The 25101-nt window shown below is 43.3% G+C and overlaps 2 protein-coding genes across 6 annotated transcripts in view; one reads left to right on the top strand and one right to left on the bottom strand.

Annotated features, from left to right (window-relative positions):
- Window positions 1-25101, bottom strand: part of LOC111865140 (zinc finger protein Elbow) — a 1021422-nt gene that overhangs the window by 413995 nt on the left and 582326 nt on the right. The window lies entirely within an intron of this gene.
- On the top strand, window positions 17227-20958 carry LOC111865141 (zinc finger protein Noc). Its single transcript, XM_023852907.2, has 2 exons — window positions 17227-17609; window positions 18642-20958. The coding sequence occupies exons 1-2, from the start codon at window positions 17523-17525 to the stop codon at window positions 20097-20099; spliced, it is 1545 nt and encodes a 514-aa protein (XP_023708675.1). The 5' UTR covers window positions 17227-17522; the 3' UTR covers window positions 20100-20958.

The raw sequence follows: 25101 nt of genomic DNA, 5'->3' as shown, positions 1-25101 counted from the left end.
AGGAGAATATTTGGACCAAAGAGAGATGAAGTGACAGGAGGTTGGAGAAAACTTCACAATGAGGAGCTTCATAACTTATACTCTTCTCCAAGTATAATTAGAATGATAAAGTCAAGAAGGATGAGGTGGGCAGGGCATGTAGCATGAATGGGGAGACGAGGAATGCGTATAGGATATTGGTGGGAAAACCAGAAGGAAATACACCACTGGGAAGACCAAGGTGGAGGTGGGTGGACAATATTAGAATGGATCTTAGAGGGATAGGATGGGATGTTATGGATTGGATTGATCTGGCTCAGGATAGGGACCAGTTGAGCGCTCTTGTGAACTCGGTAATGAACTTTCGGGTTCCTAAAAACGCTTGGAAATTCTTGAGTAGCTGCAGAATTGACGGCTCCTCCAGAAGGGCTCAGCTCCATGAGTAAGTAAGTAAGTAATGCAATCGATCTGTTACTAAATAATTATGGTCTAACACCACTGAACAAAATCCTTCTTCAAGAGTTAACAGTAGCTCAGCTATTCAAGAAATATATGTTATTTGAAATCCGCAGATTCATTACCGTGCTGAAAAATTTCGTCACTAGTTCCTCACCTGAGATAATTATTATGGGTATAAAATTAATCGATTATTATGTTATTAGGGACTAACTACACAATAATATTCATTCAGATATTCATTAAATTTCTCTCACATTTTTCGGACACCGACGGTACATTACCGTGCTCACATAACCCGCTGCTGGAACCTATCCTGAGCCAGATGAGTCCAGTCGTCGACATTCTCACACCATATTTCTTAACATTCATTACAACATTATGTTCAGATCAACGCCCTACATATGTAAGTTATCTTTCCCTTAATATTTTCAGAATAAAATCTGTACGCATTTCTCATCGATGCGTTATCCACGTCACGGCATATTTTGTGGTGTAAATTTGGAGTTCGTCACTACGAAATATTCTCTAGCCTTCCATTACTTCTTCTGCCTTAGGTCCAAATGTTTCCCACAGCACACTGTTCTCAATTACATGACATTTATATTCTAATAATAAGCATAAGCAAGAAACATCAAGTCAAAGGGCAGATGGAGTTATCACAATAACAACCAAATATATCACTTTAATATCAAAAGATGCCGGCTTTGAAAAAAATACAACGTTTCTTCTCTGGAACACATTCTTAAGTGCACTGATAACCCTGATGTAAGTGCCTTACAAAAGAAAGGTTTGGTATGTATCAAGATTATGCCCTTCGGAGTTGTGACACTGTTGTTTCGTAGATGGGTAACACCCCACCGTTGGTGTCTCCACCTTGTCGTGGCGGTGGGGTCTGAGTGCTCCCGAGACCCTGAGGGCTATGCCGGCGGTGGCGTAGCTGCTGGTAGGGTTACCCATGCTGGACAGGTCAAGTGGTATGAGCCAGACGAAGAGGGATACCCTGGTCTCTCCAGGTTAGGGGTTGGGCGTGAGGCTAACAATCTCACACAGTAAAAAATAAATTGTTTAGAAACCAGATAATCAGGAAGGAAGGGAACATGGATAACATTTTTTCGGAGTAACCATCTACGTCCATCTTCAGGGTCACGTCTATTTCGAAGATGGAGACAGCAGCTAAATGTTCGGTTACTATAGCCGGCACTTAGCAGAGGACCAGAAGCTTCATTTCAATCTCCGCCGCGAAAGTCTCAGATCTTATCTTGGTAAGGCCTACATATCAAATCATGTATGTCAAGCCTTATGATACATCTGCAAGGAGTAAATTCCTTGAAGGACAATTCACAGTATGTTGAGAGATGTCGGACAAGTAACACGAAGTTTATATACTGAAGATGGAACAGTAGGTATCTAAGAAACTTTGTTAGGTATGACCTCTCTACTTGACTACACGGCGTCACATACCAGAAGACCCTCATCCTAATATTTATCTCCACGAGGACAAGTCTCATTTAGTTTCATTAAGTCCCCCCCCCGGCACTACAGCCACAGTGGGCCTAGGCCTACCTCCATGAACTTCTCCGTTCACTTTGGTTTTTCTAGATCGTACACATTCGGTAGGACTCCTTGGGCGAGTGATCAGCTAGTCGCAAGGCCTCTACCTGTACACAAACACAGAAAAACGCACACAAACATCCATGCCCTGAGTGGGATATTCGAACCCACGATCCCGGCTTCCAAGCGAGCGAAGACAGTGCACGCCTTAGACCGCTCGGCTACCGTGACCGGCCTTCATTAAGTCTCAGGCCTGCATAAGAACGAAGTTGTTACCTAAACAGAATATCAACATAGGCGTCCATACATACGAGTATGTAGGAGCTGGTAGTTAATTTCCGGAGCTGTTTGTGGCCACGGAGACTAAAGTCCTTTCCACCTCCAGAAAAGTCTTCTTCTCCCTCATCATCTGCCCCTAATTAAACATATTTCTCCTCAAGGAACTTCATTTCCGTTACTGAAGACACTGTCATTACTAAGTAAATATGTCCTACAACCCGTTTTGCGTTCAGGATGATTGACTTTTCTTTGATTTATTACCGGTACTACAACATAACTGGTTGTTAATACACTATTAACATCGAAATATGCTATAATTAAATTTGATTTGAGCAAGACCTAGCTTAAGCAACCACCTTGCAGTCAATGTTTTTTAAACGGCTACCACACTACCAGGACGATCCGAATCCTATCCTGGCCGTGCCGAGTACAATGTAGCCTGGGAACTGTGGAGCAGAAATCGCTACACGTCTGATGATAAATATTTCTCTCCTAAAGACATCTTGGACTTCAGTCTCTCAGAGCGACGGCTTTGAAGAGTACGGTCTTCTGTTTCGTAACGTCATGCAGTTCAGAGAGCCCGACATGCCGCCTCCAACTTCAGTGTCGTGGAATAATTCAAGTAAGAAACCAGAAGAAGCATTGAGCTTGCCTTGCACCCCCTGCCTCTGTTTGTTTCTTGCTTCTCTACTATTCGACCCCGAGGAGGAACCGAAATGCCAGGCCCTCTCCAGATTACACGACATTGGAGCCAGAATACAGTGCACTTCATAGTTCAAATTTGTTATACAGGCGTACCAGATATGCGTTCGGCCGAGACCTCATACAAATAAAAAGAGCAAGATAACAAAGACGCACACCGACTTAACTAGGCAGCAAGTGTCAGAGCCTCTTGGGGTCATTTCTCGTCTGCCCTATGTCCCCCCCACCCTCTTCTTCAAGATGTGCCAGCAAAGTGAGACATGATTTATGAGTACTAGCTAGCTCTGACCTCTACATGACCTTCCTGTCTTTTCTATTCCGCCGCCTGGAAGCATCTACATAGTCTGCATGCATACATGCAACAGACTTTCTCGTCCCTGGTCTTCATTTCGCACAAGTTCACTCCGAAGTTCTACCCCGCCTGTCAGCTCGGATGGGTTCACGTGATGTTGAGACGCCACACAATTCGAAATGACAACTGCCATAACCATCAGACTCCTGCCGACAAAATGGTTCCACCCTATATCTGACAAGGGCAGTCAAGGGTGTACAATATTTCTCTTCTCGTTTTCTGTAATTATGAATTCGACTGACGTGGCAATGGAAAGAAATTATAATGAGGAGTCGAGATTAATGTGGAGTTTTGATTTTTAGCCTTCGTCCGGTATTCTAAAGAACATAACGTTCCGGTATCTGGATTTGTTTCCTTCCTCAGGTCAGGGGGGGACACCTACTCTCTTGGGCCCGTTAGATAGAGCCAATCCCAATCTTTTTAAGGGAACCAAAACAGTTGGTGTCTGTCAGCCCCTCACTTCAGGATGGAAACAAATCCAGTGTCCGAAACGTTGTTATCTTTAGTGGACTGCCTCTGTGGTCTAGTGGTCAGAGTTCCTGGATACAGATCCAGAGATCCGGGTTCGATTTCCGGCGCTACCAGATTTTCTGAAAAGTAGTGGGTCTGGAACGGGTTGCACTCAGCCTCGTGAGGATATTTGAATAGCTACTTGAATAGAAAAATAGCGGCTCCGGTCTAGAGAGCCGAAATTAACGACGTGGGGATCCGTTGCGCTGACCACGTGACACCCTCTATCCGCTAAAGTTGGTATTAACTTCGCCGACAAGCGGCGGTCGCTCGGTCGGTATAGTTCTCTTGCGGACTAAAACCAAGGAGTTTGTTTTGTGTTCTATAGTGTTCTTTAGAACCCCGGACGGTCGACAAATGCCAGAAACCCAATAATCGCCACTGTCAGGCTCCTTTAGAATTTATAACAAGAAGTTTTGTTACACTTTTCGCCCATGTTGGTGAACGTTTGACTTCCTTTGGGTGTGATCAATTAATAAACGCCAAATTTCATTTCATACGACTTACTACATATCAGTCCATCCTGATGCCACTTTCGTTTTGTAGGCAATCTCACCCACCATAACGACTATTCTGAGAACGTTTTAGAGCGATGCTCGCGCTTTTCTTCCAAAGAAACTTCTGATGGATTCTTTTGGATTAGTATAATTATTATTTTGCGTGGCAAGAGCATGGCTTCAGACTCAAAATATAAAACTTTCATCTGTCAACAACGTGAGGGAGGAACATAGACTGAGAGTGTTTGAGAACAAGGTGCTGACGAGAGTATTTGGATCGAAGAGAGATGAAGTTACGGGAGATTGGAGAAAACTACATAATGAGGTGCTTCATAACTTGCATCCTTCACCAAGTATAATTAGAGTGATCAAGTCAAGGAGGATGCAATGGGCAGGGCATGTAGGACGAGTAGGCGAGAAGAGAAATACATATACGACATTGGTGGGAAAGCCAAACGGAAAAAACCCCACTAGGAAGACCATGATGTAGGGGGTGAATAATATTAAGATGGATCTTGGATCAGGTGGGATTGTATGGACTGGATCGATCTGGTTCAGGGTTGGGACTGGCGGAGAGCTCTTGTGAATACGGTAATGAACCCTCGAGTTCCATAAAATGCTGGGAAATTCTTAAGTAGCTGGCGGCTTTTCAAGACGGACTCGGCTCCATGAGTGAGTGAGTGTCAATAACGTGCAATAACATGAATAATTTGTGTGGTTTGATTATAAATGTCTGCGTGGGGGTGTGCGTGACTTATAGACGGGTTTTGGATTGGATGATTGGATTTATTTTAACACCTTATACACAATACTCGGAACTACAGGCAATTACAGCGCTACCGCTATTCCCACGCTTTACATCTCACCGTTACACACGCATTAGTGTCCTCAGTATGTTACACTCTCCATCAGTCATTTCCTGGTAACGGATTTTAACACAGGAACTATAACAGTCTCACTGAATCACACACTCCAAATATCGCTGTACTCAGCTCATGTTCATTCTTCTCTTCACAGCCTCATCCCTTTCTTGACATTTCTTCTCAATTATCCTGCCAACTGCGAACTCCGGAGACTCTTCCAATTCAATTCTCTGCCCAGCACTAGACTCACTGCTCACTTGGAACTCCGGAACTCGACTCAACTGTAATTCTAGGCGAATGAGATCCTTTTTATATAGCCTCGAGGCAGCCCTCACAGAAAACATTGCTTCCTCTAATAATGTGCGCATTCGCTTCCGTTGGAATGTGTTTACCGTGCTTTTGCCTAGCATTTAACTATTACACCTTTCAGGCGTCATGTCACAGTATGTTATGGGATGGAGCTATAGGAATATTTCTCATTATCATAACTGTTCATGTTAGACGACCGGGCTGTTTAGGCAAAAATGGTAAGCCCGGGTCAGTCAAAGCACAAACAATCTCTTGTTATTTCACGCACTGGCAACGTCACCTTCATCGTATGTAAATACAGAGTCTGCCAATGGTCTCTTTCCTGAGTCAGCTGAATTCATTCAACAACCTCACACAATTGGATTTATTGACCACTTGTACACACCACTCGAAACTACATTTTACAGATCACTGACACACACAGAATAGTGCCCACAGTCTATTAAAGTCTCCACTAGCCGTTTCTTGGAAACGGCTTCTACCGAGGGAGTTTCTTCAACTTCCAGCAGTCAGGTCCTCTTGTTACAGCCGCCCATGGAGAACTCTTGTCAACTTACATCTAACCTAACTGGCTTCCAGGCTGAAGGCCATTTCACACCAACCCTCTAGTCTTCTCGTCACAGGCTGACTTTCATCTGAACTCTCTCTCACCAACCAGCTATTTCTCGTCAATTCACTCAACTGAACTGCTGACAAATGACTGCCCCAGAACTCGACTGCCTCTGCTTATAATATTTCGGCACGAAAAAAGAAAAAAAAACTAAAGTAAATCTATCCCTGTAACAGGTCGTGAAGACCCATAGGGTTGTGAGACTCAGCCCAAAGATGGCGGTAATGTTGTCAGCCTTACACGCCGGCCGCGCTTTACTACCCTGAAAAAATATTTAATTAATTGCTGGTACTCATTTCTGTTAGAGGCTGAGCCGACCCCAGGGCCATAGTGCGACTGGAAGGATTAGGTCAATTGAAAAAATTCAATGACCTCATCGGGACTTGAACCCGCGACCTTCCGGCTTGTAGCATAGTGCCTCAACCAACTACGCTACCGCGTGCCCCCTATTTAGGCACGAACAACATAGAAAATACCTTTCCAATTGTTATAGTCCAACAATATCTTGACCGTTGCGTGCATATCAGTTGCCGAGGGAACCCGTTTACCAAGCAGTTGCCTAGCGATAGCCCGTGTATTGTTGACGTGTTTACCTACCGTTACCAAGCAACGCATGCCCTTTCTCGCTATCGTTACATAGCAACAGCTACACGCGCTACAATATTATCCTCCCGTCCAAGCCTGGATCCCCCAAATGGTCTCTATGTTCAGGTTCTTCGACTACATTTTGTATACCGTACTTTCATAATCCCTTCAATGTATGCTACATGACCCGTCCAGCTCATCTTATTAATTTTGTCATCCTAATAATATTAGGCAAAATATTTAAAGGAAAGAAGGTACCAAAGTTTCTTTTCGGAATTTAAGGCTAGACGTGCTCTTTAAGGTTCTGAAGTTTCGAAACCATTAAGGCGTATGAAGAAAGAAGTCTTCTGGGATTTGGCACCGTGTATATGTGGTGTTAACCGACGTTTCAGAGAAACGTATCGCCTGCATCTTCAGGGTAGAAGGAAAAATATTAGAAATCCGCAAGCGAAGAAACCGTGAGAACCGGTAAAAGCAGATTTCTTATATTTTTCCTTCTACCCTGAAGATGGAGGCGATAAGTTCCTCCGAAACGTCAGTTAACACCACACATACACGGTGCCAAATTCAAGAAGACTACTTTCTTCATAGTCACCGCCGTGAAAGCCTCAAATCTTACATTAAGGCGTATGTTTTTCAGCTGGCCATATTGCAAACAAAGTGTAGCATCTGGCCACGTATGTTATACTCTTATAGTACTCCTTTAAAACAACAGAAACGCTTCATACTTCCGTATATGGACCCTGTAATAAAGCAGGACCTACAACCGACCTCTGGACCAAATTCATACGTAAAATCGAAGTCAGACAACGAGCGAAGCCCATAATTGGGGCTCAGGCTTAGGTGTACTAAAAACGGATCACTTTTTCAAAGTCACTGATCTGATTCTTGTGTTCACGTTTTCTTTACATAAATGTAGGGATGTCTTTCAATGATAATCAATTGAATAATAATTCGTTAAGTCTCAGACTACGTTATTAAAGTATTTTCAAAGCAAATCACCTTGGGCTTGGGTGTGTTCTAGTACTGTCACTGAAAGATTCATAGCTTCGTTTTTTATTATATGTTATCGAATAAACTTTAGTGGTTTTATTGATGGAAGCATTAAAATGTTAGATTGTGCCAGGTGACCCAGTTCCTCTGCGTGACTTAACTTGTTGTTTTTTATTTTCTCGTTCTCTTAACTTGACTCGATCGAGAAGTAAATTAGGATTCTGATACCACTTCAGTAACATCAAAAATTTCCAAGAAGAAATCCATCTGCTGATACTAGGGAGGCTTAACTCGCATGCGACTGGTTCTGTTTAAAACATGGAGGAAATAGAATGATGAATACTGTGTGAAAACCGTAAACTTGTGAGCATTTGCGAAATTGCTACCTTAGAAGCAGACTTCATAATAACTAATACATGTAACACACATTTAATTCAGTGCCTTTGCACATTACAAATGCAATAAAATATCAGACATATTCCTTACTTTCCCGAGTCACGAAAAATTTTTCATCGCTGCCTAAAATGTACATAGCTTGATATAATGTCTCCTTCTTCACAATTACGGTAAAACATAGTTCAAATAATTGTTTGTTACGGTCTGAATAACTGTTGGGATAAGAAAACTCCGTGGCATATAGTCCGCAAACGAACCATACCGACCGAGCGACAGCCGCTGTAGGCGAAGTTAGTGCCAACTTTTGCGGATAGAAGGTGTCACGTGGCCAGTACAACAGATCCCCACGGCCATTAATTTCGGGTTTCTAGACCGAAGCCGCTATGTAGTTCCTCAGTTATCCTCGCGAGGGAGAGTGGATCCCGTTCCAGACCCACTACTTCTCAGAAAATCTTGTAGTGGCGATAATCGAACCCGGGACCTCTGGATCTGTAACCAGGAACTCTGACCACTAGACCACTTGACCACAGAGGCAGCCACTGCTGTGATCACTTTCTGCAAATAAAGTTACAAACCACCGGAAAGCTCATTACACATGTAATGAAGAATTCCATAAATTGCGCCGTTCTCTAATTCTGTTAGGCAGATGTTGAGAGGAGCCCGGATAGCTCAGTCAGTATTTGTACTGGTTGGAGACCGGGGAAACGGGATTCGATTCCTGGTAGAGGAAAGTGATTTTTTCTCCCCCACAACGTCCAGACTGGCCCTGGGGCTCACCCAGCGTCCTGGGTTCTTTCCTAGTTGTAAAGAGGCCGAGGAGTGAAGCTGGACACTCACTTCCACCCAGTACCGAGGACTATTCCCATATGGCGTGGAGTTTAATTAAATATGCCCAGAGATAAATTTACCAGGTGATGGAAGGGACAACACACGTGTACACAGCTGTCAAAAAAGTATCCGACTTTATTTTTTTCGACTCGCAATACCGCCGGATGCCTTTGTGGCTGCCAGATAGCTAAGTGGTGTAACACGTGTTCGTCGCATTCTCGTTTCGCCCAAGATGACAGAACGCTTGGAGCAGCGATACTGCATTAAGTTTTGTCAGAAACTTGGGGATACCCAAGCGAAAACAGTCCGCAGAATTCAGCAGGCTTTCGTCGATGATGCAATGGGGGTCACTCAAGTTAAAGAGTGGTTAAACCGCTTTTAAGATGGCCGTATGTCGGCGGACAGTGACCAGCGTTCCGGGAGACCGTCAACGAGCCGAAATGCTAATGTCATTGAAAAGTGGGGACACTGATCATGGAGGGCTGTCGTTGGACCATCCGGGAAGTTGCTGATGGTTTTGGGATCAGCGGAGGTTCCACAAACACAATTTTAACTGAGGATTTGGGCATGCAAAGAGTGGCGGCAAAATTTGTGCCCAAGCTGCTTTCGCCGGGGCAGCAACAACTCAGCCTTGAGGTCGCGCAGGACGTGCTGGACTGCGCCAGCAGGGATCCTGAGTTCCTGAAGACTGTGATCACTGGTGACGAGTCGTGGGTGTACTGATATGACCCGGAAACCAAGGTCCAGGCGTCACAATGGAAGCATCCAACAACCCCGAGGCCCAAAAAGAACACGACAGGTTCGGAGCAATGTGAAGGTGATACTGTTTCTTTCGATTACCGAGGTGTTGTGCATCATGAGTACGCACCACTAGGCCAAATTGTCAATAAGGAGTACTACCAAGAAGTCCTCCGCCATCTTCGTGATGCAGTTCGGCGCAAGAGACCGGAGCTGTGGGACGCACGCAACTGGCAGCTGCATCATGACAATGCCCCAGCTCATTCATCACACCTAATCCAGGGTTTCCTGGCCAAGCATGGCATTCCGCAGGATCGCCAGGCATGGCTCCTTGTGATTTCTGGCTGTACCCGAGACTGAAGACACCGCTAAAAGGCTCCCGTTTTGATAGCTGCGAGGACATCATACAGAACGCGACGACGCAGCTGCACGCCATTACAAAAGAAGCCTTCCAGAATTGCTTCCAACGATTGAAGGAACGCTGGGCTAAGTGTGTGGAGTCACAAGGGGCCTACTTTGAAGGCGGTTAGGTATTGTAACCACCCAGATACAGAACTTTGATTTCCCGGCCCAAGGTCGGATACTTTTTGGACAGAGTAGTGTGACGGACACTAGACACGTGCTATAGAAATTCATGGTCGTGCAGGTGGTTTCAAATTCTAGCCTAGAGACCAGCTATCCTGAGATTTATTTAATGGTTTTCTTCAGTCCCTCCAGGGAAATTCCAAGAGAGATAATACCTCAAATTAAACTGCAATTCGTTCTTGTTGGTTCATTATACACCAATCATCCTATCACTGAATGATATTTAGTGTGAGCTACTCACAGCATCCTCTCCACCATACGCCTTCATAGCGTAGTGCTTAATTAGTTAAGCACAGGAACAACTCTGCTTCTTTTTGCTTATACACACAGCATCGACAAAGAAACACAATAAGGTATACATAAAATTATCTGAATACCTGAAGTAAAGAGACCATTTGGAAAATTTACGTATAAATGTGAAGTAAATTAATAATAAAGTGATGTAGCAGAAAAAGTGGTTTGAAAAGTATGAAAGATATTAAATTGGCTCAGGATACGGCCCAATACTGGGCTTTTGAGATCATGGCCGTGAGCCATCCGGTTCCGTAAATGCACAGTATTTTTTTTTTTTACGCAGAAGAACGTCTAGCAACTTTTCAATGTACGAGAAAGTCAGTTTAATGGCTTGGTCTCCACTTATCATACTTGTATGCAGGCCTACACCTGTTCAGCTATTTGTATAAGTATAGCAATTTCAAAGTAAAGATTAAAATATCCAAGTCAGGATCATACAATTATTTGTCAATGTACCCCAGCTGTTTCTAATATTACTTCTTTTTCAATGACTCTTTCAGCCCATTCAGGGCTCAGTCCTCTTATTCATTCCTGTAATCATTTCAACCTCAGATCGTGCCTCACTAATCTTAGTTTTACTCTTAGAATAAAGGCATAACGATGATGATGATAATAATAATAACAATAATAACCAACTCACGAATTGTCGTGCAGGCTACAAAATGTATTGAGACTTGACACAGTGGACAATGAAATGTCCATCATCATAGTAACGCACTGAACCGACAACTGGCACAAACTTCTAGAGAACGGATGTTTAGTGCGTTAATGCTCTATAAATATTTCTCTTTGTTCTTACATAAGTATGTAGTATTTTTTCTGTTTTTGATATATCTATAATTACCCGGGATAGCGAAAGCGGTGTAGCTACTAAGGGCTGGACGGCTTTGGATCAATTCCCGAAGTGGCAAGAGAATTGTCTCTCCAGAGCGTCTGGGGCCCACCCTGCCTTCTATCCAATGGGTACCGAGTGCTCTTTCCCCGGGGGTAAAGCTGTCTCGGCGTGAAACTGACCGTTCACCTCCGACTAGTGCCGAGGTCAAGAATACGTGGATCTATACCTCCATTCCCCATACTTTTTCATGGCGTAAGCTTAAGTAGTTAGGCATAGAGAAAATTTTGTTTATTTTATGAATAATGGTATGAAATCCTTTTATATCAATTTACAGAATTAAGAAACCGACGTCTTGACTGGCTGTCTCATCTTGGATAAATGGGATGTATTACCCACACACACACACACACACACACACACGTTATAGCAAGTGTCACGTAACTTCGAACAAGGCCAAGAGTAACCTTGAATGCGCAGAAGAAAAATTTCAGACAAGGGAGTGTGTTCGAGGGTGTGTGAAGTGACAGGCGGCCAGTTGTGCACTCCCTTGTCTGAAATTTTTCTTCTGCGCATTCAAGGTTACTCTTGGCTTTGTTCGAAGTTACGTGACACTTGCTATACTTCTCCGAATCCAACTGCGGTCCTGTACATAACAACAGTCGAGGTTTATTTTCACGCTGTGTAATACCCCCACCACCCCACCCAGCTTTCACCATAACACGTCTCAAATAAAGTTCTCCTGCCGCGGATGGATGTGTCATAACACTTGTTGGATTTGAGGCTATAACACTTATTTCACACAGACACGGTAAGCTCCCCGAAGAATATGAAGCTAAAATTTATAATGCCAAATTGTCAAAACCTGAGTCGTTATCAAATAAGCCTTGGTGTACCCCGTCAGACCCCCCTTAATCCCTTTGTCGGCTCACATACTGTATGTTTTATGGTGCTATATATTCTAATGGTCCCTACAACAAATGGGAGCAAACAAAAAGGAGAGAGAGAGAGAGCCAGGAGTGTTGCTTCGCTCACAAACATTGGCACCAAACAGGCCTGCAGCCTTCAGAGCTAAATTAGCCAGACTTCTCTTCCCCTCCTCTTACAAGGGGCGTATTGAGTATGGTTTGCGTTTAGGGGTAGTTGTGAAAGGAAAAAGTAAAGGGGAGGATATCCCTTACATATACCTCACTTTCGACTACAAAGTTTCAACCTTTTTATTTACAGGACTACGCTGTGTTGCCAAAACCACAGTTTTAGGCTTGTTCATGTCTAAGGCGGTATCTGATGGTTGAACCGCTTTCTGCAGAAGTCAGTAATTGTGTACTTCTCTACGAAAGAAATAGGAATCTTCATTTATTCTTTTTAGGTCGAGTATTTTATGTTGAAAGCTTCTTAACAGATTGCATCACATAGCAGAAGGTACTCTACCGATCACAGTGGCTGCTCGGTCTAAGGCATGAACTGCTCTTCGCCCGCTCAAACACTGGGATCGTGGTTTCGAATCCTACTTGAGGCATGTACGTCTGTGTGCGTTTAGCCTGTGTTTGTGCTGTCCTGTATGCAGGTAGCGACCTTGCGACGGGCTGATCTCCCGGTCCAAGGATTCCTACCGACTGTGTAAATAGATCAAGAAACTGAAAAAGCGGCCAAAGTCCAACAGAGGGCTGTAGAGCCATACATAGATAGACAGAAGGTACATAGTTTTAAAGGGTGCTATCTTCTGAGAGTCGATATCTCGTAGTTGGATAGATACGCTGAGCAAGTAACAAGCAAGACGCAAGGAGTTTCAGCTCTTTGCTTGTTTAGCATATTTCGAAACTGAGGATGGAGGCAGTAATTTCCTCCGAAATATATGTGACTTTCTAGCAGACTATACGACGTCACATCTCAGAACATAGTCACCGCTGTGAGAACCTCAAATCCAACATGTAAAATATTTCAACAATAACGTTGTGATCATAACCACAAGTTTCGTCGAAAATTATGTGGCCCCATATAATAAAATTCCTACGAGAATAGACCCAGTTATCTTACGTTGGTAATACATATGTTTCTTAAAGTTTTTTTATTAGCTTACTGGGGGGTGGAGTCCAACTGGGTCCACTCCGCACGGCGGCCACTGATTGGCCTATTGTAGCATGCCCCGGGTGATTATGATGATGGAGAATTTGGTGGAATGAAGATTGGCAGGGAAAATCGAAGTACTCGGAGAAAACCCGCCCCAGCGCCACTTCGTCCACCACAAATCCTATTTGACCAGCCCCGGGAACGAACCCGGGCCGCCGCGGTGGGAAGCCAGCGACTAACCGCTTGAGCTATGGCGATGTAGCGATGTGGTTATGACAACTAACCTCAAGTCATTCAGACGCGCCAGTGTAAATATTTTTTTTAGGAAATAAGGGAAATAATTCAGCGTTCTTTCATGCAGTCTTTCTTATGAAATCTGTATGCGTCTCCAGGTTTGTTTTTTGGAGTTGTAAAATTTATTTATTTATGTCCTAATAAAATCAGAAAATTACAATTTCATGTTAAAAGCAAGGTATATAAATGTAAGCAGTCACGGGTACATCAGGGGTGTCCACTCACATGTAACTCCCTAAATATTTATCAGAGGGAAAAATATTTCAAGAAAATTTCAAAAAAAAAAAAGGAAAAGATTTTTAACGCGTGTTTCTGTCTTAACATAATTTTTCCGCAACTCTTGCGTTTTCCGAGAGAATTAAGCCTAAAAAAGAGGAAGTTTTTGACTGGATGGACGTTGCCACCTGTCGGCTCTATGCTGTTCAAAAGAAAGCATTCGCAGTTCGAAAGCGCCAGAGTTACTATTTTTATTTTAACTTATTATCATTTCATTTCCTATTGGAAGCTGTTTCCACAGAGGGTATGAACCTGTAACAAATTTTAATAGTGAGATGCGAAGGACATCTCAGTTTGTTTAAGAACTAACCTGCTATTTGCCAGGATGTCGTGATGACCACCACAAAAACATTTAGTCAAAACACCTGTAGGCATTGTCGACTACTGTCAAGGTTCGAAGTGCTGTAGGACTATTTCTGACTCTAATACAGTGACTATATTCTGTATGTACACGTATGTTTGTATATTGATGCACTTAACGTAACATGGTCAAGCAAAAATGTAAAGGTAAAGTTGTCCCTGTGCTTAGCTAATTAAGCACTATACCATGAAGACGTATGTGGGAGTGGATGTATACATTCTATTTTTTTTTACCTCGGCTCTATTTGGGAGTGGTCAGCTTCACGCCCCGGCCGCTTTTCCCTGCAAAGAGCCCTCGGTACCAATTGAATAGGCTTGATGGGCCCCATAGCCGGTCACGACGGTATGGAGAAGTGAAAATTCTTACCAACATCGGGACTCGAACCCTGATCCCTTGGTCATTCTGTCCTTATCCAGCCGCTATACTGACTGCGCTATCGTGGCTGTAACTGGTTTCCATTTATAACATTTTCAGTTCCAAATTCTTCTCTGAATTTGAACATTAATTATAACTTACTTACTTTAAGCAATTTTCTGATAAGCCCTGCTAAAATCCTGTTGTCCGACTGTGTGGTTTTAGGAAGATGACTGTGAGTGGTAAGCAGGAGGAGATTGCAGTCTGTTTGAATATATCGTTCTGGAATATTCTTGAAGAAAGCAACGAATATCTCAATTTGGATCTCCGGTAACCCGACCTAGAATCAAACTGGGCAACTCCTAAATATAATTTAGGGGCATAATCACTACAATTGAGCAGTGTGAAATTGCTTTTTTCTTGGGTGAAAAATTATTGTATCGTGAACCCGTAAGAATGTAGCAGCAAAGCCTACCGTTAACGCTTGCATTAAATTTGAATGCACGGACGTAAGGGTACAACATTTTGTGTAATTCATGTTTATAATACGAAAGAACCTGGACAATTGTGTTCTTTATTATTGAAATGGCGAAAAGATAAAAACATCACAACTAACTTATGTTTTTATGTCCTTAAACTTATGCTCGCCGTGTCACGCTGTCTTGAAGTGAGCCGATGGAGTTCCTTAAACTACAAGATCACAAATAAAAGTACTTAGAAAGAACTCATCTGCGTGCGATGCATCATCAGGTGGACGGCTGGTTCCGATCTCATATTCTCCCGCTGTAACAACGTTGCCAGACTTCAGAGGCCAGGTGTAAAACTAGAATAAACCCTCTTTTGTAATCACCACAAAAGCATAGTCTTCTGTTTACAGTATGAGTTTGGATTTAGTCCATGTATTGATCCATATGTTGATGCTTGGATCATTCTGTTAACCATGTACAGGTCTGGTCTTATATTCGATTAATCTACCAGTTTCACTATGTAATTTAATTTAGGGCATTTTACACTATAAAAATATACCAGTGTAAACTCATCTGTCACTTCAGCGTAGCCGGGGTCTTTTCTGACAGAAGAAAAAAAAGGCGTAATGTGAAACTTACCATTCGCCTCCACACAGCAAAAGGTTAAGAAAGGTAAAGCTGTCCCTGTAACAGACCGTGAAGGCCCATAGGGTTGTGAGACGTCGAGGCAATCGGCTCACAGACGGTGGTAAGTTTGTCAGCCTTACGCGCCGGCCGCCCTTTAGTCCCAAGGAAGGCTACTGGTATTCATTTCAGTTAGAGGCTAAGTCGACCTCAGGGCCATATTTCGGCTGGGAGTATTAGGTCAACTGAAAAATCCAATGACCTCATCGGGAATCGAACCCTCAACCAACTCCGCTACCGCGTGCCCCAAGCCTACGCACAGTGCCAAGTTAAAGAAGCGTGTATCGTCGCTCTCGCGAGGTGGTTAGCAAAGGGTATACTTTTACATTCATGCTTACAGTTGGTGGTGTAGCTGTGAAGTTCTAAATTCTGGGAGGTTTGGTTCGAATCTCGGCTAGTTATCAGCTATTCTGAGTCATAAGCCTACCATGGATTTTTCAATTTTCGCGGGTGAATGCCAGGATGATATATCCGCCTACTTCGGCGTCCTTATTCGCTTACGAAGTACGAGTTTCTTAGCTTGGTAATTAATATGTATACCGACTGAGCTGCTAACTCGACTCATGAATGCTCAATAGCCTTCAGCAGAAAATAATAATCATGTTTCGAGTAACGATGTTTCCTCTGAAGAAGACAGCACACACACAGCCGAAGGTTTATGGTGGTATGAACCTGACATATGTGTAGAAATTATGTTTAGTTGTGTATTCTTAACTCAATCGGAAGACAAGTGTTGAGGAATATCAAATTACTAGTCCTCGGATTGGAAAAGTGAGAAGGTCTGGACGTAAAAAAAAGAAAGACATGGCAAACATGACAACTGCTTTGGCCTGGTATAAAATATATGTATTGTGTGGTACTTGACCATTCTGTTGTGAGACAGGCAGATTGGTAGCCACCGCCAGCTAGTCCAACAGTTTAAAACCAGTTTCCCTTATTCCTTAGCTCAGAACCTGCTTTAGTGGTACCCTTCTTGCAGTATCAGTCGCCTGTCATCCATCAAACACCACACTCAATGGCCCCATACATCTTGTCTTCCCTTCCTTTTTTTTTTTTTTTNTTGTAAGGAGGGAAGGCTACTGATTAAGTCCGATGAAGGGACTGGACCAGCAAGTTTGGGGACTTGTTGTGGTAGTTGGACTACGAGGTTGAGAGGGGAGTTTCGGAAGGCGGCACAGCATCAAAGCCACGACGGGGGCTGTCATCGTCACTAGCGCCATGGGTGGTAAAGGCTGACAGCATGAAACGCGGTGGTATTAGCGCTGCGTCATCGAGAAGTGGGGGGGATAGTGGGGATAGTACGACGATTGAGGAGTGGGGGAAGAATGGCGGGGAGGGTAGATGGCGTGGTGCACGGCGCACGAGTCACACTGAAGAGAGACTGGTGGAGTGCAGAGAGAAGAGGCTACTTGGGATGTGAAGGTGCGTTTGTATGTGGAATGAAGCGTTTCTGATTCGACGTTAGGAAATGATATAGTACACTGTGAAATATATATTTGCATCATATTCTTAAACTAATCTGTTTGCAGTTCTGTAATGTATGGGCACAATACTGTGAAATTTGTGTGTGGATATTAGTGAGGTTTTAGTTTGCGAGTTGTGTTGCAATATTTTTGTGGACAAGTGTGCTGTCTTTATCGAGTTGTAATTCCAAATGGTGGTCCTTGAAGGTGGAGGTATGTTGACCACCGGAAGCAATCAATATCTGCAGCCGGACTATCTTTCACCGCTTCCAACTACGGTAAGTTCCAATTCATGCAGTATTAACAATCGAAACTTGTAACAAGACATTGTAGCAGTGTGTTTCCACAAATGTTTCACGGTATCTGTGATTCAACTAAGATTGAAACAGCGTGACTGCTTACCAAATTTGGGGGGGGGATTAGTGGAAATTGCTGAAACAGAGTGTGACTGCTTACCAAATTTGGGGGGGATTAGTGGAAATTGCAGTTACAGGCAGTGTTTTTGCGTACCTCGTTTTGAGAACGTGAATTTGGTATATGAATGTTAAATCGTATATTGTCGAAATGTGAACATTCCAACCTCAAAACGCGTCCAGACCGCATATAACCGGAAATAATTTTGATTATTGTCGAAATCTGAACATTCCAACCTTGAAACGTGCACAGACCGCATATAACCGGAAATGACGGGGAAATAGATTAGTATTGCCAAAGAAACAGTAAAGTAATGCAAAACGAAAACATTAATTATTGTTGCGAACTTCGATCTGAAATTGTTTGCTGGTATGCCATGCCATTGAGTAGTTGCGCCTGTCCGGTGTTCAATAAAGTTAAGTGTTCGATACCTATCTTTATGCCGAAGTTGATAAAACAGCCTGTAGACAAAATCTACACCTATACACAATTTTCACATGTAACCAGCCAACGGAGCTGCCATGTAACGTTGAAAGGTACCATTTAATTGACAATGCAGTATACCATGTTCAGTTCGCAATAACATTAGTATAACTATTTCGATAAATTAAGATTATTTACCAGAACTATTTCTAGTTTCCGAGTAGTTCCATTGGAAGTGCGCGTACTTTTGGCTGGATTGTTTTGTAACATTCGTAGATTGGATTTTGTCACGGTTACTGCAACCAAATACCCCTTCAGTTTTAATACTTGGGCACTAGACTGTGTTTTTTATTTTTAAGATAGGGAGGTGTTAGTTTTGTGTGGGGTGATCAGTAATGTAAATGTTATCACCTCTGCAAGAACAATGACCACATTTGTAATGCAGGATCGGAATCCAATGTGCTTTCTTGCAGTTGGATGCGAAGAAGAGTCCGTTAGCCTTGCTAGCTCAGACTTGTAGCCAGATTGGAGCCGACACCCCCAACACTAAGCCGTTGATCCCGCCGTTGGAGAAGCCGAAGAAGACGGCTGTTGTGAGCGACAGTACTGGTGGGACTCCGCCGACCGGTGCCGGGCACAAGGCGGACAAGAACCCGGTGGCGCGCGCCAGCCCGGCCGAGCCCGCACGAGGAGCGGGCGGCCTAGCTTTCAAACCGTACGAGACCAACGTACTGAGTAAGAAGTCCGAGGATAATCGCCCACCCTCCAAAGCCGGTAGTGTCCATAATTCAGAGGGCGGTGAAGAAAAAAAATCGAACTCTGGGTCTCGTGCTCCGAGTCGCAAGTCGGTTTCACCTCCCACCAACAATGGTGCCACCCCCGGACCTGGCGAAGCTGGTAAAACTGCCTCTGGGCCATCCACAACCCCTGCCTCCACGACCGAACGTGGCAAATCTGTCTCTCCTGCTGATGGTGGCAACGAAGGAGCTAGTCCAATAATTAGATCCGGTCTAGAAATCCTTCATGGACATCCCAAGGATGTTCCACTTGGATCGTACAAGTCCGGAAGCGCCTTGTCCGGGGTTTCTGGTGGCCTCGGTGGTTCACTGGGTTCACTATGTTCCGGATGCCCTCCAGGTCTCGAACCGACGAACCCAGCTTTCCGACCACCGTTCGCCGGAGGTCCGTTTTCTCACCACCACGCAGCACTGCTCGCCGCTGGGTACCCATCAACAGCACCGGGCCCGTACGTTCACTACGCCCGAGTTAAGACGGCTTCCGGAGGCGAGGCCCTTGTGCCTGTGTGCAAGGACCCCTACTGTACTGGGTGTCAGTACAACGCGCACCAACAGTTGCTGCTCGGCGGCTCCTCGGCGGCGCCCTGCCCCAGTGGATGCACCCAGTGCGACCACCAAAAGTACGGTCTTGCGGCAGCAGCAGCTTTGTCGGGTCTCATGCCTCCTGGACCCGTGCCACCCCCGCCCCCACTGTCTTACACTCATCAGCTTGGTCGACCATACGTGTGCAATTGGATTGCCGGCGACACGTACTGCGGCAAGAGGTTCACCACTTCGGATGAGCTTCTGCAGCACCTGAGGACACATACTAGTCTCGCCACTGCTGCAGACAGTGCCGCCGCTACCGCAGCAGCTGCCGCCGCCGCCGCTGCGTCATCTGCCCCCATGTCCTTGCTCAGCCACCACACGTTCCTGTCTTCGTCCGCCGCTCTGCACCGTGCTGCCGCTGGATATCCCAATCCGCCCCTGAGTCCACTATCTGCCGCCAGGTACCACCCCTATTCCAAGCCGGGACTCCCAGCCTCCTTAGCAGCCTCGCCTTTCAGTGCATTCAACCCTACCGCGTTAGGTCCCTACTACACTCCATATTCCATCTATGGGCAACGAATTGGCGCTGCGGCAGTCCATCCATGAGTACCCACAACTGCACCGTGTGAAGGATACGCCTGAGTCGTCATAGTTTGTTTTTTTTAATTCAGGATGACCCGGAAGACATTTTGTGAAAGTATTTTTAATCCTAAAGAAAATAATTGTCATATTTAAGTTTCAGAAATCTCTCCGTGAAGAAAGCTTTATTATTATTTCAGTCCATATATAATTTATTATGAGAAATACCTTAAATGTTGAAATGTGTACGCGCTGTTTCATGAAATGTGATTGGACTTTACATCTGGGCGACAACGCTTTCCATAAATGATGCTGTGATATTTCTTGATTTAATGTGCCGTGTTAGTAGTGTGATCTGTTGAAAGGATTCATTACGAATTATTTAAATATAACGAAAGGCCTTCCAGCAAGTAAGAAAAGAACTTTTTATGAAGAAGACAGACATCCCAAACAAGTGCGTGCGTGCGTGCGGTATAAAAATGGCGTTGTCTCTTTCTTATGGCTCTCTGATAGTAATATTATTTTGTGAGGAAAGTTGGCGTTACATATTTTTAAAGTGGATTATCTGTATATTATCATCATCATCTGTAGAACCGATATCCCATTCACCATGTTCAACCTGAACAACGAGCGATTGACTGCATAAAGTAGGTAGCCTATGAGAGGTATTGTACACAAAATATGACACTACATTACAAACAATACAGTCATTTTTAGTAGCCCTTACTCTATTTTCCAAGTGGAACAATATAATATATAGCATTTTACCCCATTTTTTTATTTCAGAAAAATATTGTCCATCCCTTTTTTCTCTCTTGACATATCCATGTAAATAAATGTAAATAATGTTGAGTTTCCATATTGCTTTAATAAAATGTTGTTTGTAGAATTAATTATGTTAACTCGTATTATGTGTATGCAGAATTAACCTATTTGTCATATTAATTCCCCCCTTAAATATTCCAGTGAATTTTCCTGAGCAAATTTATATGCAATATGGAGCAAAATATTCCAGTGCAAAGCATATAATTTTCCTAAGATATATGGTGTAACAGAGCTAGAGTTATTGTAGAACAGTAAAGTACGATCCTACAGTTTATTTATTTGGCAAAAGTGAAAAACAACGAGCTCTCATAAAGCGGAAGAAATATTACCGTGTGTATCGGTTCAGTCTTTTTGCTGACTTTGGGATCAAAACCATTCTCGTAGTCTGCATGATTCAGAATGCCGCGATGAAAATGCCTTCTCATCTGACAAGGAAAGGAGGCAGTTATACAAGAAGTCTGTAATGGACAGGGATAGTAACATCGTGTAATTTTGTGACTGTAAAGTCGATTTAAAGACAGACCAAAGTGAAAAACTATTCTAGAATCAGACATGCAGAACATTTACGTGTTTTCTAATTTTAGAGTGTAATGGGACCCTTAATTACTAGAAGGTTGATTTAAATGTGGATTTCATGACATGGCAGAACCAGTCCTGATCGTCCGAGCAGCCGCGTTTAATAAAGTGCAACACAGCTCATGTCTCGCATGATAGCCTTTGGCTGCGCAGTAACCAAACCAAGTCTATGTTTACGTGACGTGGATTGCATATAAATTAGTTTCAAAATTATGTAGTTAATTATGCGGGGGGACAATTATGAAAACGACTTTTTAGGGTATGATAGTGGGGGTAGGGGTATAGTTATTACCGTGGGCATTGACAGGAGAAAGGGACGCATCACTGCTTTGGATAAGCTGTTGGCTTGGGAGCCATCGTGTTTTATTATGATGAGCATGATAACGTGACAGCTGATAGTTAGAGGACCCCATGCTGGGTGTCAACCGAACTGCAGCAGCCATCCGTGCCTGTCATGATAGTTGAGTTGTATAGGGGCTGTCAGGCGATCTGTTGGGTCGGCGGAGGCAGTGTTTCGATCCATTCCCTTGCATGACCATGCGGGAGGGGTTGAGGACATGTCATTAGCAATGTCATAACTTGTCCATTTGTGACAGAAACATGATAACTGCCAGATGGGCTGTCCTGAATGAACAAAAAATTATATGGAGGGCAAAAAAGTTTATATAGGACAGCCGTGTTATCTTTTAAAGTGTGTCACTCAAAACTACAGCAGTAAGAGCTGGTGGGAACCTGACTTTTTTATATTGACAGTTGAAACATGACTGCGTACACAGATCTATCTGTCAAACCGGCAACAGACTGAATGTGTGTGCATTCTGTGAAGTTTGCCTCGTCCCCTCCAGTAATACTGATTTATTTTGCGGTAACCAGTGGTGTAACACTGAAGCCTCGGATACTGTCCCGGGTGGACCAAGCGAGACTGGAACAGCCTACCGTCGAGTTTATTGACCAATAATATTGTCACGTGTTAGTGACTAAACACGGGGTTTGGATTGTTAATTGAAATTATTGAGCGTTTATAAAACTCATAACTACAAATAATTATCTTCACACTTAATAAATCACTACAGCACACGCTGTTATAGTCTTCACTAGTCGTTGATCAGTTACGGTTCCCAACGCCCGAGATTTTTCTGTCGTGTTTACGGCGTTGCAGGCCGGCTACCATATCACAACTAACCTACTGATCCAACTGTCTACTCTCCACTCATGACTGACTATCGACTCGGCTGCTTTCTTCGTTATATAACCTTGGCACGAACCGCATAGAATACACCGCTTCCAAGAACTCGTTTGTTGCGTATTCATGGCAGCGGGAACGTGTTCGTCGATCTGTTATCAAGAATTGACGGTCTTCTTTTATCATGTCACAAAATTATTCCACTGTACTCGTCTCTTACGACCACAGGGATGTGATAGCACTAACTAGGTATCAGTTTTTCACATCCTCAGTTATAAGTTTATGTGTCGAGTCTGACCCGGCGCTTGCGTGGTTGTAAAGTGGCTAATTGCGTACATGACTACACGACCATTTGAAAAATTTATGGTATAATGGATTTTTTTTTATTCCTTAACCTTCCAGAAATACGAAAGCAGTGAGTGGACGTACCATACCAAGGTAAGAATGTTCAGTCCCAGGCATACAGTGTTTTCACTATATGACGATGCTATGCCGCCGTTAAGTCTGTTGGATTCCTCGATAAACTCAGCTCAGCCGTTTTCCAAGTACCAAAGCGCCATAAATTGAAGATCCTCTAGAAGGAAATAGTGATCATTTTTGCGAATTAACTCATCTCGTAGGCTTTTAGATCTATCTTAAATATTCCATTCATATGTACAGCCATGTATTGTAAGTTAATGTGCTCAGCATACCGCTCATAATCCTACAGAATCCTATGAATTCGGGAAATGAAGACCCTATATTCAAAGACTGCGCTTTCCAATTCATAAACTTATGCTTCTAATTACCCGTAGTGGAAGCATTTTGCGTGAAGCAGATCTCGTTTATCAGAAATTTGGCAAATACGGTACAATACGTTGTATCTTTATTCCTGAGTCTTCGTTGTACCAGATTGTATCCGAAAGTGGTAAAAATTTATGAAACAGTCTTTTTATCGGTACAGGAATCCAATAACTGTAATGACGTTTGTGTTTTAAGTAGCATGTATTTTAACATACTTGGTTCATTTATGGTGAGCATAACTATCCATATATTGAAACTAAGTGGAGTAATTGTTAACTTCAGCTGCAAGAAACATGTTACGGCTAACATTTCAGCTAAGATATTTCCAGGAAAAAAAAAATCTTGTGCTTAGGCTTGGTCTTACAGTGGAAGTGGAGAGAAAGAGCTTCAGCCGTCTTTACTCTGGAGAAATAGCGTCTCATTGCATAAACACTAAAATTATTCTGAACTATATTTTTCATGTCGAAGTTGAAGTAATTAAATTAATTCGCTGAATGACTTCTGAAGCTAAATGTATAATGAATGTTGGAAATTTTGGAAAGTTTGAGTGCCAAGTCAATCAGAGGTAAGTGGGTTTAAAGATCGTACTTTCTTCGCAGCTGAGAGATGAGATATCACAGCTTCATTACAGGAATTTCCCATGACCTATAGTTCATACTCTGTAATTAACTGTGAGACACTGACACACAAAAGAGGATAGATTTGGCCCAAACAGAGTTAAGTCCAACAAACTCTGTGCCGAATTCCAGCATATTTCAGTTCGAATTTAAACGCACCAGTGGTTCAATTAGAGGCAATATTAAAAGGCACTGAGTCTAGATTTTTAATCTATTAAGGCATGTTTGTAGTTTATTTAACGAAGCTACCAGTAACTCAGATTATAGAGTGCCGAATATTTGGGTGGTCAGTGAATAATGAACTGGGAATGATTTGAAAGGAAGTGATAGCGACTTGTTTTAAGGTCTAAATATTGTGGCGTATGCACCACTTGCTAGGCAACGACTGCGAAACGAGACTGGCCGTTGCTAGCCACCATCCCGCGCCCAACAATGAAGTACTGTTGGAGGAGGTGTTTTCTATGTGGTCCATCCGAAGCTATAACACGCCACCGACCGAGTTCAGTCCAGTTAGAGTGAGTGTAGTCAGTGAAGAGAAAAGTAGAAGATTGGTGTGAGGTGGCCGCCAGCTTGGGAATTAAGTCAACTGGAGCACGAGTCAGTTGTGAGACATTCGCCGGAGAGTAAAGACGTGAGCAGAGGACATGGTTGGGATCCGTTGCCAAGAAAGGGCTAGTGAAAGATTGAGAAAACTTAGAGTTTGGTCTAGTGATTGTAAAGTGTGTAAATTAGCAATGGCGCTGTAGTTACTTGTAGTTACAATCTGTAAGTGGTCAATAAATCCAATCACCTATCCAAAACCCATCTACATTCACACTAGCACGTGACAGTGTAATAGCAAACAAAACCAAGGACATCTCTTAACAAACATTCAAAACGGTTCATAGGGTCCCTGTATAAGTCATACACTTGTAATCAAAATTAAGTAACCTCGAGTATTATTATAAAATAAAGTGACCACTATAGGCGCAACAGTAATATAAATAGTACGCATTTAAAAATCATGCAGTTGGCACCCCATGCAAAAAAAAAAAAAAGGACGCTG

This window comes from Cryptotermes secundus, unplaced genomic scaffold, assembly GCF_002891405.2.
Source record: "Cryptotermes secundus unplaced genomic scaffold, Csec_1.0 scaffold92, whole genome shotgun sequence".
Taxonomy (NCBI): Eukaryota; Metazoa; Arthropoda; class Insecta; order Blattodea; family Kalotermitidae; genus Cryptotermes; species Cryptotermes secundus.
Note: the sequence above shows the minus strand (reverse complement) of the source record. Positions and strands in the feature narration are given on the sequence as shown.